The sequence below is a fragment of the Hyla sarda genome, chromosome 9 (assembly GCF_029499605.1).
Source record: "Hyla sarda isolate aHylSar1 chromosome 9, aHylSar1.hap1, whole genome shotgun sequence".
Lineage (NCBI taxonomy): Eukaryota > Metazoa > Chordata > Amphibia > Anura > Hylidae > Hyla > Hyla sarda.
In genome coordinates, this window is record NC_079197.1 from 125,611,455 (window position 1) to 125,626,400 (window position 14,946).

At 43.2% G+C, this 14,946-nt stretch overlaps 1 protein-coding gene across 2 annotated transcripts in view; it reads right to left on the reverse strand.

The window, feature by feature from the left end:
* FHL1 (four and a half LIM domains 1) overlaps positions 1 to 14,423 on the reverse strand; it is a 101,019-nt gene extending 86,596 nt beyond the window's left edge. Inside the window, exon 1 of one of the 2 annotated variants that reach the window (XM_056539662.1) lies at positions 14,310 to 14,423. Coding sequence is in view for 1 of the 2 variants with exons in the window: in XM_056539659.1 (XP_056395634.1) it covers positions 8,166 to 8,247 (82 nt within the window). In the remaining variant the exon portion in view is untranslated. Of the gene's footprint in view, positions 1 to 8,165; positions 8,284 to 14,309 lie in introns of those variants that run through there. The other variant, XM_056539659.1, reaches the window with a different exon arrangement.
* Between the last annotated feature and the right edge of the window lie 523 nt (positions 14,424 to 14,946).

A 14,946-nucleotide genomic window follows, 5' to 3' on the forward strand; every position in this document is an offset into this window, starting at 1 on the left:
TGCCATTGCCCATAGCAACCAATCAGATTTATTCTTTCATTTTTTTAGAGGCCTTTTTAAAAACTAAAAGATGCACACCGATTGGTTGCTATGCACCACTTTTCCTCTACTCCGGTTTTGATAGATCTTCCTCCATGAGTTTCTAATAGGTCCTCAGTATGGAGAGGCAATACTCCAGAGGAAGACTGTGGACTGCCGGTTAATCCTATAAAAGTATATGGTATAGTTTGGTTGTAGGCCCCAACTAAATACAATCAGTCTGCCCCAGTTCTAAACGTATCAACGCGGTGGGACTCTACACATGTTGGTGGACCGCCTATTCCAGCAACACAAAGCGATGACAGTTTCCTAATGCGGCAGAGAGACAGTTTTTGGAGCCAGTGGGACTTTTAGCTGAGGCATTGGCAGCTAATCAGAGACACCTTATGCATCTTTATTGTAGTGTTAAAAAGCCTACAAAATCCACTAGTGCAGTGTGTTTTTACACAAGATGTTAGTTACCATGGGTTACCGCATGTTACTCTAAGTTTCACTTTAACGTAGCCTTAAAACCACTTTAAAACTACAGTGGTCCCTCAACTTACAATGGTAATCTGTTCCAAATGGACCATCATTTGTTGAAACCATCGTATGTTGAGGGATCCGTGCAATGTAAAGTATAGGACAGTGGTCTACAACCTGCGGACCTCCAGATGTTGCAAAACTACAACACCCAGCATGCCCGAACAGCCTACATCTGGAGGTTCGCAGGTTGAAGACCACTGGTATTGGAGGTTATACTCACGTGTCCCCGCCGCTCCGGACCGTCACCGCTGCCCTGGATGTCGCCTTCCAAAGCTGTTGCCGCGTCCCCTGGGTGTCCCCGACGCTCCGGCAAGGCCTCTGCTTCCCCGGCATCCTCACTCTCCATCACGTCGATACGCACGCCGCTCCTATTGGATGACGGGACGGCGTGCGCAGCGACGTGATGACGACAATGGAGAGCGCCGACGATGAAGGAGGTCCTGGAGAGGACGCGCCGGAGCCCCGAGGACAGGTAAGTGATCGTCAGCGGACCACACGGGGCACCGTAAACGGCTATCCGGTGGCAGCTGAAGCAGTCTGCGCTGCCGGATAGCTGTTTATGCGATGGCCCCAACATACAAAAGCATCGTATGTTGATGCTGCCTTCAACATGCGATGGCCTCTGAGAGACCATCGTATCTTGAAATGATCGTATGTCGGGGCCATCGTAGGTCACTGTACTGGAATATATTCCCAGTGTGATACAGAACTTTTGAGCTCTCAGGCAGTCTTACACACGTTTATTTCATTGCTGGTTAGCAGAGAACCTGTTCGCCATGACCTAAACCTTTTTGGAAGTATTTCAAGCCGTCGAGCCATACTTTTGAAAAGTTCACTTGACTTTACCAGTGACTATGATCAGGTAGTTCCCCAAATGTGTACCTGTGTTTTCTTAGTCTCGAAAGCACAGTGTACTCTGCTTTTAACTCCCCAAAAATACACGTTTACAAAGTACCCCAAACATAGTACCTAATTGACTACAAATAGGCTACTAAAATCAATAGTGCCTATTCCAATATGTGCACATATACATTGGCATGCCATTTTGACAGGTTGTCAAAGTATAGGTTCATATACTCCAAAAATAGGCACTACTACCAAGATATTAATGATTCCAAACTTTATTGAATATAATAATAATATTAAAAAACATATAATTCATGCATCATATAGCACAGCAAATAACAGCCACATCCAGAAGGTACAAAGCAGGTAAGATCAAGGTAACTATGTATTCATGATACTCTAGATCCACAATATTACATGTTATACAATAACCAATAGTATATATATATATATATATATATATATATATACATACACACATAAATAGAATATAGATATTTTATATAAAGTAAGGTGCATAGTGCAAAGGACTAAAGGCTATAATGTATAAGTAAACAAGATCCCAGAATCTAGAGCAAATAAACAAGTCTTACCATTATGTGTACCGACCCCAACATATGTTTCGCTCAGCTATGGAGCTTCCTCAGGTGGCGTGGCTAACACTGGGTTAACTGCCCTCTTTTATATTTCACATCATTCAATCCACAAGCGTAATATATTGCATCCATATGTCCGTTTTATTAGAACCTCTGTCATCATTCTATCTACCTCAGCTGTGGATCCCCATTGTTTCCTACCGTCGGCGTGTTACACCAGCGGGTCCCGAGCACACCCGTGCTGTGATCACATGACGACTGTTGTCACATCCTCTTTAGACGGTCATGTGATCTGCAGTACGGATTTTGCACATGATGTGTATTGCAACTAAAAAAAAAAGAAGAAGGAAAAAAGCAAATTGGACATGATGTCACACCAAACTCCAAAAATGGGCTGGACAAAATTATTGGCCCCCTTTCAAAATTGTGGAAAAATAAAATTGTTTCAAGCATGTGATGTCCCTTTAAACTCACCTGGGGCAAGTAACAGGTGTGGGCAATATAAAAATTACACCTGAAAGCAAATAAAAAGGAGAGAAGTTCATTTAGTTTTTGCATTGTGTGTCTGTGTGTGCCACACTAAGCATGGACAACAGAAAGAGGAGAAGAGAACTGTCTGAGGATTAAGAACCAAAATTGTGGAAAAATATCAGCAATCTCAAGGTTAAAAGTCCATCTCCAGAGATCTAGATTGGCCTTTGTCTACAGTGCGCAACATTATCAAGAAGTTTGCAACCCATGGCACTGTAGCTAATCTCCCTGGGCGTGGACGGAAGAGAAAAATTGATGAAAGGTGTCGATGCAGGATAGTCCGGATGGTGGATAAGCAGCCCCAAACAAGTTCCAAAGATATTCAAGCTGTCCAGCAAGCTCAGGGAGCATCAGTGTCAGCGCAAACTATCCATCGACATTTAAATTAAATGAAACGCTATGGCAGGAGACCCAGGAGGACCCCACTGCTGACACAGACATAAAAAAGACATAAAAAAGCAAGACTACATTTTGCCAAAATCCTTCTGGGAAAACGTCTCGTGGACAGATGAGACCAAGATAAAGCTTTTTGGTAAAGCACATCATTCTGCTGTTTGCTGAAAATGGAATGAGGCCTACAAAGAAAAGAACTCAGTACCTACAGTGAAATATGGTGGAGGTTCAATGATGTTTTGGGGATGTTTTGCTGCCTCTGGCACTGGGTGCCTTGAATGTGTACAAGACATCATGAAATCTGAGGATTACCAACGGGTTTTGGGTCGCACTGTACAGCCCAGTGTCAGAAAACTGGGTTTGCATCCAAGATCTTGGGTCTTCCAGCAGAACAATGACCCCAAACATACGTCAAAAAGCACCCAGAAATGGATGGTAACAAAGTGCTGGAGAGTTCTGAAGTGGCCAGCAATGAGTCCAGATCTAAATCCCATTGAACACCTGTGGAGAGATCTTAAAAATGCTGTTGAGAAAAGGCGCCTTCCAATAAGAGACCTGGAGCAGTTTGCAAAGGAAGAGTGGTCTAACATGCCGGCTGAGAGGTGTAAGAAGCTTATAGATGGTTATAGGAAGCAACTGATTTCAGTTGTTTTTTTCCAAAGGGTGTGCAGCCAAATATTAAGTTAAGGGTGCCAATAATTTTGTCCAGCCCATTTTTGGAGTTTGATGTGACATTATGTCCAATTTGCTTTTGTCCTCTCTTTTTTGGTTTTGTTCCAATACACACAAAGGGAATAAACATGTGTATAGCAAAACATGTGTTACTGCAATCCTTTTCTGTGAGAAATCCTTTTTTTCATGGGTGTGCTGCCCAATAAAGGCTACCTATCACATTGAAAATGCCGGCCAATCTGCAGGCAGTATGTTGTGGAGCAGGAGGAGTTGAGCAGAATGATATATAGTTTTATGGAAAAAGTTTGAGGATAACTTGTCATTTATTTATGGAAGTTTCTGCCTATTCTAAGCTAAGTAGTCAAGTGGGCGGTCCTACTCATTGAGAATGACTGGTCTCTACATGCACAGCTATACAAAGATAGCTGTCAATCACTGATTAGGACCACCCGCTTGACTAATCAGCCCAGAATGAGCATAGATGTACATGAATAAAAGACAAGTTATCTTGTAACATTTCCCACAAAACCAGATATCATTTTGCTTGGTTCCTCCTGCTGTACAATATGCTGTCTGTAGATTAGACTGCATTTTCAATATGACAGGTTCCATTTAACCTCTTAAGGACGCAGGGCGTATGGATACGCCCTGCATCCCGAGTCCTTAAGGACGCAGGGCGTATCCATACGCCCGTGGGAATTCCGGTCCCCACCGCTAGCCGGTTGGGGACCGGAGCCGGATGCCTGCAGAAATCGTTCAGCAGGCATCCCGGCATATCGCCCAGGGGGGTCATTATGACAATTCAGTCCAGCGATCTGCGGCAATTCCGGGTCAATCGGGTCTCCAGTGACCCGGTGACCCGGAATTACTGGCTGTTCGGGGCCGTCTCTGACGGCCCCGAACAGCCAGAGCCTGCAGGGGTGAGGTGGCACTGGTACCACCTCACGATCGCCCTGATTCGTCGGCCGGATTACCAGCCGACCAATCAGGGCGCCTGCTGCGGGCATCACTCCCGCACCCGCTCCGCCCCTCTTCCGGAGGACGTGAGCGGGTGCGGGAAGACGACCCCGGGTGCTGGGGACCCGATCCCCGGCGTCCCTGTTGGGATCTGGGCCCCAGGAGCAACGGCGGCGGCGAGGGACAGCCTGCGATGGAGCAGCAGCAGGAGGCGAGTTACAGCCTCCTGCTGTTGCTTAGCAACAGCTCCCAGCATGCAAAAAGGGCATGCTGGGAGCTGTAGTTATGCAACAGCAGGAGGCAGACCACCACAACTCCCAGCATTCCCTTATGGGCATGCTGGGACTTATGGTTTTGCAACAGCTGGAGGCACATTTTTTCTATGGAAAAGTGTACCTTCAGCTGTTGTATAACTACAACTCCCAGCTTGCACAAACAGCTAAAGTGCATGCTGGGAGTTGTAGTGGTGCATCTGCTGGTTGCATAACTACAACTCCCAGCATGCCCGTTGGCTGTCGGTGACTGCTGAGAGTTGTAGTTTTGCAACAGCTGAAGGCACACTGGTTGTGAAACTTAGAGTTTTTTTTTTTACCTAACTCAGTGTTTCACGACCGGTGTGCCTCCAGCTGTTGCAAACTACAACTCCCAGCAGTCACCTTACACCATGCACCGTACATGCTGGGAGTTGTAGTTTTGCAACAGCTGGAGGCACACTGGTTTTGAAACACTGAGTAAGGTCACAAACTCCGTGATACATAACCAGTATCGGGCTGCAAGTTTGAGCTGCAGCAAATTTTCTGCAACAGCTCAAACTGCCAGCGAAAAACTACTGTGAACCCCCGCCCGTGCGACTGTACCCTAAAAACACTACACTACACTAACAAAAAATAAAATAAAAAGTAAAAAACACTACATATACACATACCCCTACACAGCCCCCCTCCCCTCCCCAATAAAAATGAAAAACGTCTGGTACGCCACGGTTTCCAAAACGGAGCCTCCAGCTGTTGCAAAACAACAACTCCCAGTATTGTCGGACAGCCGTTGACTGTCCAAGCATGCTGGGAGTTTTGCAACAGCTGGAGGCACCCTGTTTGGGAATCACTGGCGTAGAATACCCCTATGTCCACCCCTATGAAATCCCTAATTTAGGCCTCAAATGCGTATGGCACTCTCACTTTGGAGCCCTGTCGTATTTCAAGGCAACAGTTAAGGGTCACATATGGGGTATCGCCGTACTCGGGAGAAATTGGGCTTCAAATTTTCGGGGGTATTTTCTGCTTTTCCCCTTTTTAAAAATGTAAAGTTTTGGGGAAAAGAAACATTTTAGGTAAAAATTTTTTTATTTTTTTTACATATGCAATAGTCGTGAAACGCCTGTGGGGTATTAAGGTTCACTTAACCCCTTGTTACATTCCCCGAGGGCTCTAGTTTCCAAAATGGTATGCCATGTGGGGTTATTTTGCGGAGCAAAATTTGCTTTCAAAAAGCCAAATGTGACTCCTTCTCTTCTGAGACCTGTAGTGCGCCAGCAGAGCACTTTTCATCCCCATATGGGGTGTTTTCTGAATCGGGAGTAATTGGGCTTCAAATTTTGGGGGGTATTTTCTGCTATTACCCTTTTTAAAAATGTAAAACTTTAGGGAAACCAAGCATTTTAGGTAAAAAATTATCATTATTTTTTTACATATGCAAAAGTCGTGAATCACCTGTGGGGTATTAAGGTTCACATTACCCCTTGTTACGTTCCCCAAGGGGTCTAGTTTCCAAAATGGTATGCCATGTGGGGTTTTTTGCTGTTCTGGCACCATAGGGGCTTCCTAAAGGTGACATGCCCCCCAAAAACCATTTGACGCTCCTTCCCTTCTGAGCCCTCTACTGCGCCCGCCGAACACTTTACATAGACGTATGAGGTATGTGCTTACTCGAGAGAAATTGGGCTACAAATACAAGTAAAAATTTTCTCCTTTTTACCCCTTGCAAAAATTCAAAAATTGGGTCTACAAGAACATGCGAGTGTAAAAAATGAAGATTGTGAATTTTCTCCTTCACTTTGCTGCTATTCCTGTGAAACCCGTAAAGGGTTAAAACGCTTACTGAATGTCATTTTGAATACTTTGGGGGGTGCAGTTTTTATAATGGGGTCATTTATGGGGTATTTCTAATATGAAGACCCTTCAAATCCACTTCAAACCTGAACTGGTCCCTGAAAAAAAGCGAGTTTCAAAATTTTGTGAAAAATTGGAAAATTGCTGCGGAACTTTGAAGCCCTCTGGTGTCTTCCAAAAGTAAAAACTCATCAATTTTATGATGCAAATATAAAGTAGATATATTGTATATGTGAATAAAAAAAAATTATTTGGAATATCCATTTTCCTTACAAGCAGAGAGCTTCAAAGTTAGAAAAATGCAAAATTTTCAAATTTTTCATCAAATTTTGGGATTTTTCACCAAGAAAGGATGCAAGTTACCAAAAAATTTTACCACTATGTTAAAGTAGAATATGTCACGAAAAAACAATCTCGGAATCAGAATGATAACTAAAAGCATTCCAGAGTTATTAATGTTTAAAGTGACAGTGGTCAGATTTGCAAAAAATGGCCGAGTCCTTAAGGTGAAAAAGGGCTCAGTCCTTAAGGGGTTAATGGACAACGCACCCATGAAACCCACAATAACATTCTGTTTCAACTCTGCTGAACTAAAATACCTTTTGCCAATTAGCTCTTGGAGATGCTATTATTACAGAGGCTCACTTTTTTTTCTCCCTGCCCTGTGGATATTTACTCAATGTGCTCCATAAAAGACCAAACACAAACAGTTGTAGTGTTCCTATTTGTTTAGATAGATTGTATCATTCTATATTTGTAACTTAGCAAGTCTTCAGACCACATTGTATTGGTAATCAATGCAAAAATCCAGGTCATTTCCAAGAGTTCATTTACCTGTAACTTAAAAAATGCTCAGAGATTTCCAAATATTCTTTAAAAGAGGCTTTCTTGGATTTATAACTGATTGCATATCAGTGGGATAGGTCCTTAATGCTTTATAGGCGATAGGAGTACAACCAACCAAGTGTGGTTGGGCCTTGTAGTGTACAGTGGGGTCCATCACCATTGTGTAGGCCACCAATGAAAAGTCCCAGAAAACTTCTTTACTAACTTTACTCAAAACTTTATTGGTCATGTCTTAAAGGGGTACTCCACCCCTAGACATCTTATCCCCTATCCAAAGGATAGAGGATAATATGTCTGATCACGGGGGACCCGTCGATCTCCCTGCTGCCTCAGGCATTCATTTAGAGTGCCAGGTGCAGCACCGGAGGTTCGTGACATCATGGCCACGTCTCCCTAAATGCAAGTCTATGGGAGAGGGCATGGTGGCCGTTCACGCCCCCTCCCATAGACTTGCATTGACATGACGTCACAAGCCTCTGCCCTGCATCATCAGTCATCTGGCACAGAGCAAAGTTTGTTCCGTACACAGATGTCTGGGGGTGCTGTAGCCAAGATATCTTATCCCCTATCCAAAGGTGTCTAGGGGTGGCGTACCCCTTTAAAGAGGATGGTAATCAGCTGACTATGTATTAGTAAAAGTTTATTGTCTTACCGCTACAGAAATTGTTGAGGGGCAGTTCCCAAGGTGCATATTTTTCTACTGCAGATTTGCTGTAGAAGCTTTTGCTACCCATTGAAGCCAATGGGCAACAACATTTGTAGTAGCATATCTGTAACAAAATACACACGTGTAAATGTACACTAAGGGTATGGTCGCGTGCATATTTTGCTGTATATTTATTAGTAGGAAAATTAGCAACAGAAAATCTGCGGCAAAATATGAATGTAGAGGAAGAAAGCAAAGATTCATAACATTTTATCCATTTATTAAAGAGGTTCTGCAGCATTAGTTGCATTTTCTCTCTCCTCATAAAACACATGAATTTGACATGATACTCATTGTTTTAGCAGCTTTTGGGAGTTTTAATAGGGTACTCCGCTGGAAAACATAATTTTTTTTTTAATCAACTGGTGCCAGAAAGTTAAACAGATTTGTAAATTACTTCTATTAAAAAATTTTTATCCTTCCAGTACTTATCAGCTGATATATGCTCCAAGGGAAGTTCTTTTCTTTTTGAATTTCTTTTCTGTCTGACCACAGTGTAATGCTCCAGAGTAGGAGCAAATCCCTAAAGCAAACCTTTCCTGCATTGGGCAGTTCCTGTGGTCGGACTGAAAAGAAATTCAAAAAGAAAAGAACTTCCTGTGGAGCATGCAGCAGCTGATAAGTACTGGAAGGATTAAGATTTTTTTAATAGAAATAATTTACAAATCTGTTTAACTTTCTGGCACCAGTTGATTTAAAAAAATATTTTTTTCAGTGAAGTACCCCTTTAACTAGTTCAGGACATTGTTCTGCTGCAGAACCTTTTTGGAACCTGCACCAATGAAAACTGAGCTTTTTATCACTCACAGCCTATGGTAAATAAGATTTGTAGGTAGGAAAGTATGAGAAAGATTTAAGGGGTTAATGAAAGGAAGAATAAATGAAAAGAAGACCCACGACAGGAAAGCAGAATTTGTCCTCACATATTTTCACAATGCCACTTCTGACATATAGATAAATGGATACAAATTATTGCTGCCATTGTAAATCTACATCGCCTACCAGCCAGAATTGCGCAAAACTCAGCCTGTGTATAATCGTTGTAAAGCACAATTTCCTATGGCCATTTAAAATGTTGGCTCTAATACAGTATTGCTATGGGAAAAAAACGAAGCTTGTAATGCCACATCATTAAACAAAAGCAATTACTCCCATCACATCTGTTCACTGCTCATTACCAATAGTTTTGTAAAAGGGGACGAGCTGCACCTCAATGGGGAGGGTGCCTTTAGCTTGCTGCCTAAGTCCCTGAAATCATTTTTAAGGACACTCCACCTACCTCTTTGTCATTGGTGCCGATATGTACCATGACCGCTGGGTCTTCTCCAGACTTCCCAGTAACCTGATCCGCTATGTGCCGAACTCGAGCGCCAGGAAGACAACACACTGTTCAGCGATCCCGGTTTTTGTGACAGATCTCCCTGCCTGTCCCCCTAATAATAGAGTCCCCCACTACCAGTACCTGTCTGGCCTGCCCTGCACTCCTCCCTCCCTCTTTTCTGGAGCAGTTCTGCTAGCTCTGTAATGGCATCCCCCTCATCCGCCAACTGAGCAAACTTATTGGGGTGTGCCAGTTCAGGACTAGCCTCCCTGATACTTTTTCCCCCTTCCCCTTTTTCTAACTGTACTCCAGCTAACTGCCTGACTGTCCTGCACCTCCGTCCCACTATCCTCCCCCACCTCTACCCCAGAGAGTACTTGTTCACTGAGCAGGAGACTCCTCTCCAAGTTGTCAATGTGTCTTAGTGTTGCCAGTTGCTCCTCTAGATCCAGGATCTGTCCTTCAAATGAACAACTCGCACATATACCGCACAGCAATATGCACCCTCAAATCACTGTTCAAGGATTGCATACATTGTTCAAGATGTACACCTGACCGTATTGTCAAGCATGGAGGTGTTAATTTAGGATAAGCATTTATGTGTGTACATGAGGATTGGACTATAACTTGTATATGGCATTTTCACTGGTTTCCCCTTCTGAAGACTTCATCTCTAATTTTCAGTTGTCCCTGAAATATCTCTCTAGAACACCCATAGCAGCATGTAGGACATTATAAAGCAGTACTAAGCAATGTAAGCTGTGAATCCAGCTTTTAGCTGAGTTCTTCAGTCTCTGCTTCTTTTTTTCTTCAGCCACTCCACTTTTCATAGACTTCATAGTCAACTGCTCCACTAGGCTGATCTGTCTTTAGATGAATTACATTTTAGGTTTTGGAGGGAGGTAAGTAGAGAAATCTGATAAGTGGAGGCAGGGGAATTTTTCTCTAAGTAGATATCTTACAAATTTTCCTATATTTGATTGTAATATTGACTTCTGAAAAGTTTGTTGACAAAACAGTAACTAAGATAAAAGTTACAGGTAAGAAAAAGCCACGCCCCCTTGCTGTGCTGTCTTGCTCAGCACTGTGAACTGTGGTCCCGTCCATAATAGGGAATGCGACATGCACATCACTCAGCATCCTCCATAGGCATATACAAGTGCAGTGGAGAACACCAAGGGAGGTGTATGGTCACGTTCTCCTCCATGCTCAGCCATATTATGAACGGGATTGCTGTTCACAGTGAAAAGCAAGATGGCATGGCACCTTCAACCCTGTCTATGCCCGGACAATTTCCAGGTGTATAGCAGAAAAATCTTTGGTGTCACAGAGCCTCTTTTTAACCTGTTGAAGAAGAAGGGCATATAGGTACGCCCTTGTACCCAGTACTTAAGGACCAAGGCGTACATGTACGCTCTGGTCCTGTTACCAGGGTTTGAAGAGTGCTCACGAGCTGAACACGCTTCAAAACCGGTGTGTCCCAATTGCTATCAGCCGCCAGGACCCAGCGTTAATGCAGTTCGGGCCGATGCCCGGCATTAACCTTTTAGACGCCGCGATCAAAGTTCATTGTGGTGAAACCGCGATGTCCCGATCAGCTGAGAGGACGGTGGGAGGGCCCTTACCTGCCTCCTCGCAGAACCAATAACAGCACCAATAACACTGGGAGCAGCATCAATAACACTGATCAATGCTATGCTATGGCATAGCATTGATCAGTATGGGGGGCTTAGAAAAAAAAATGAAGTGTTAAAAAAGTTTATAAAAGTGAATTAACCCCAATAAAAGTTTGGATCCCTCCCCCTTTTTAATTTTTTTTAAATAAAAATAATGTGGTACCACCGCATGCATAAATGTCCAAACTATTAAAATATTGAATAGTGTGTCTAAACCGCACGGTCGATGGCATACAAGTAAAAAAATACCAAGTCCAAAATTGTGCATTTTTGGTCACTTCGTATACCGTAAAAAATTAATAAAAAGTGATCAGAAAATCCCATTAAAACAAAAATGGTACCGATAAAAACTAAAGACCACGGCGCAAAAATTGAGCCCCCATGTAGCTCATATGCGGAAAAATTAAAAAGTTGTAGGGGTCAGAAAATGACAATTATGTAGTTGCATGTAGTTATCATTTTTTAATGCACTGTGTAGAAAGGGAAAAAGGGAAGCCCCCAAAAGTTACAAAATGGCACTTTAAAAAAAAAAAAAAAATTATTTCAGCCCACAGATAATTTTTTTTTTTTGTTTCGCCACAGATTAACTTGCTGTCACCAGTTGATATAACAAAAAAAAAAAAAAAATAGCTTTCCCACCGGCGTACCACTTTAAGCATTCATGGGATAGGCATAAGGCATATTCATAGTATTCAGATTATTGGGCCGACTAGATGGGCCAAATGGTTCTTATCTGCCGACACATTCTATGTTTCTATATTTGTGATGAAAATTGCGCACAGTCTATGAATGTGTAACATTAAAGCTATGTTCGCATCAGAAGACTGCAGTACATTAGTGGTACACATTGGAATACCAACATAACAGTATACTGACAACTACGGCTGTATACTACAGAAGACCAATACATGAAGGTAGAAGAATATAGGGGAGAGCACTCCTAATTCAAAACTAGCATTCCAGGTTAAACATAAAGGAGGTATATGCCGTTCAAAACATAGATCCAGCAGCATGAGGCTAGCTCAGAGGCTACACTGGTCGTTTCACGTGACTATGCGTGCTTCTTCCGGCCTCCATCATCTACTTCTAGCTACATTCAGTTCTATTTTCCCAACATATGCTTTTTTAGGGTGCGTTCCCACAGGGCGTATACGCAGCGTATTTGACGCTGCGCAAAATTTATGGCAGCAGCGGGAAATACGCTGCGTATTCCTTGCTCACTATACACACAGGGCTTTCCGGCAGCAGCCCTATGCGTGTAGTGAGTTTTGGAGGCGGAGCCGTGCGTCACTCCGGCACACGGCCCCGCCTCTAAAACTCACTACACACATAGGACTGCCGCCGGAAAGCCCTGTGTGTATAGTGAGCAAGGAATACGCAGCGTATTTCCCGCTGCTGCCATAAATTTTGCGCAGCGTCAAATACGCTGCGTATACGCCCTGTGGGAACGCACCCTTAGGGTGCGTTCACACGCTATTTGTTTTTGCGGGTTTTCCGCTGCGTATTTGAAAGTGGGTGGGCTCTTCTCGGCTGTCCGCAGCAGATTTTCCACGGAGGAATTTACGCTGCGGAAAATCCGCCTCAAGCCCCATTGAAGTCAGTAGGGACTGCGGCGGATTTTCTACAGCGTACATTCCGCCGCGGAAAATCTGCTACGGACAGCCGAGAAGAGCCCGCCCGCTTTCAAATACGCAGCGGAAAACCCGCAAGAACAAATAGTGTGTGAACGCACCCTTAGGCAAAGTTTTCCTGGCAGTTTTTGGATATCTGCCACTGCAGTTTTTGAGCCAAAGCCAGAAATGTATCCAAAAGGAATAGGACATATAAAGGAAGGACTTACACTTCTCCTCCCTTATGGATCCACTTCTGACTTTGGCTCAAAAACTGCAGTGGCAGATATCCAAAAACTGCCAGAAAAAAAAAAGTGGAAACTTAGTCTTATTCTTTTTTTTTCTTCAGATCGACTGAGATTTTCATGATCTGCTGCACTTTTGATTGTTGCAAAAAATTCAATAAAAACATTGTGAAACAAAAAAATGCATGTCCTAGCATAGGCCACTAGGGGGAGATTAATGAAATCCTGTGCAGAGGAAAAGTTGCTGAGTTGCCCATAGCAACCAATCAGATCGCTTCTTTCATTTTCAAAAAGGCCTGTGAAAAATGAAAGAAGCGATCTGGTTGGTTGCTATGGGCAACTCGGCAACTTTTCCTCTGGACAGGATTTAAAGAATCTCCCCCTAGTAGACTATGCTCCGCCATGCATGGGTATACAACAGCATGCTTTCCTGCCAGTATCCCAACATATCCCACCTACATCAGTGTTTCCATACCAGGATGCCTCCAGCTGTTGTAAAACTACAACTCCCAGCATGCCCGGACAGCCAACGGCTGTCCGGGCATGCTGGGAATTGTAGTTTTGCAACAGCTGGAGGCATCCTGGTTGGGAAACACTGACTTATGTACCACAGTTTTCTGATGTGAACATAGCCTTAAAAATAATTCGCTGACACTTGTCACGACTAGAGGTAAGATTTTTCCATCAGGACGAATTTTATCAGCCATTGCAATGCCTTAGGTAAGTAAATTTGTCAGGCGAGGGGAATAGGCTATTCGATTTTCTCATTGGAGTATGGGCTGGTAAATATGCAAACTGGCCTACGTGTGGAGCTAGCAAAAATAACAAGATTTGCTCATGTGTAAGGCTGCTTTCACACTATGAAGTTAACCCGTTAATAAACGTACGTTTGAAAAATTATTATTAACGCCCGTTAAACAACCCCATTCAAGTCAATGTTTTTTTTTTTTTTAACCGATAATAACCAAGAAAACAAAATATCACATCCAATAAGCACATTGCAGATCGGTGCTGAAGTGTAGGTGTGAAGAGTTAATGATTCACCTATCGAAGACTATCTCCGATGTACAGTCAGCTATTATTTCCTACACAGGAAAAAGTTCGAAACTTCAATCCACATGCAAAATAAATAAGTAAAGAAAGAGTGCACGGCAATCTCTGCAGACTTAAAGGGTTAAACGTTTCTGCAAAATGCTGAATGCAATCCAGTGATAGTCTACGTAAAGAGACAAACTTACCGTGTGCTGTCCGTTCCACGGAGTGAGATGAAGTGAGTGACAGGCGAGCGAGCTGCGTAACTGTATGACAGAGGGAATCACAACATCGCCTCCTGCTGGAAATGGCGCGGTACTGTAACAACGTCTGCATTCCTCTACAGTCCCGACGGTAAGGCTCAGTAGTAAACATCCTTTACATTAATTGTCATCATAGCACAGTGGAAAGCATTGTAATAGCTGTAAAATAATAATAGTATTCCAATTATTTAGAACTAGCTGAGTACCCGGTGTTGCCCGTTCTTCCTACCTAAACCATTGTGGGAGAGGAAAGCAACAATGACACTCTCGTCCTCATATCCAACCTTCTATCCCAACCAATATTCAGTCCTCATGTCCCGACCTCATATCCATACCCCATATCCCAATCTCATATTCCGGTCTTATATCCCGTCCTGATGAGCGGCAGGGGCCATCTTCAAATTTACGATATTTCCCAAATATATGGACGAATAGTCGTCCTATGTTCCTAGTGCACATGCGCGATTATACCTTTCACCTAGAAGGAGGGATCGGTGTCCTCTGGAAGTGCCGATATTTGCATATTAATGAATATTTACATATTCACGAAAATGGGCATATTCGCGGATATTTGTATATT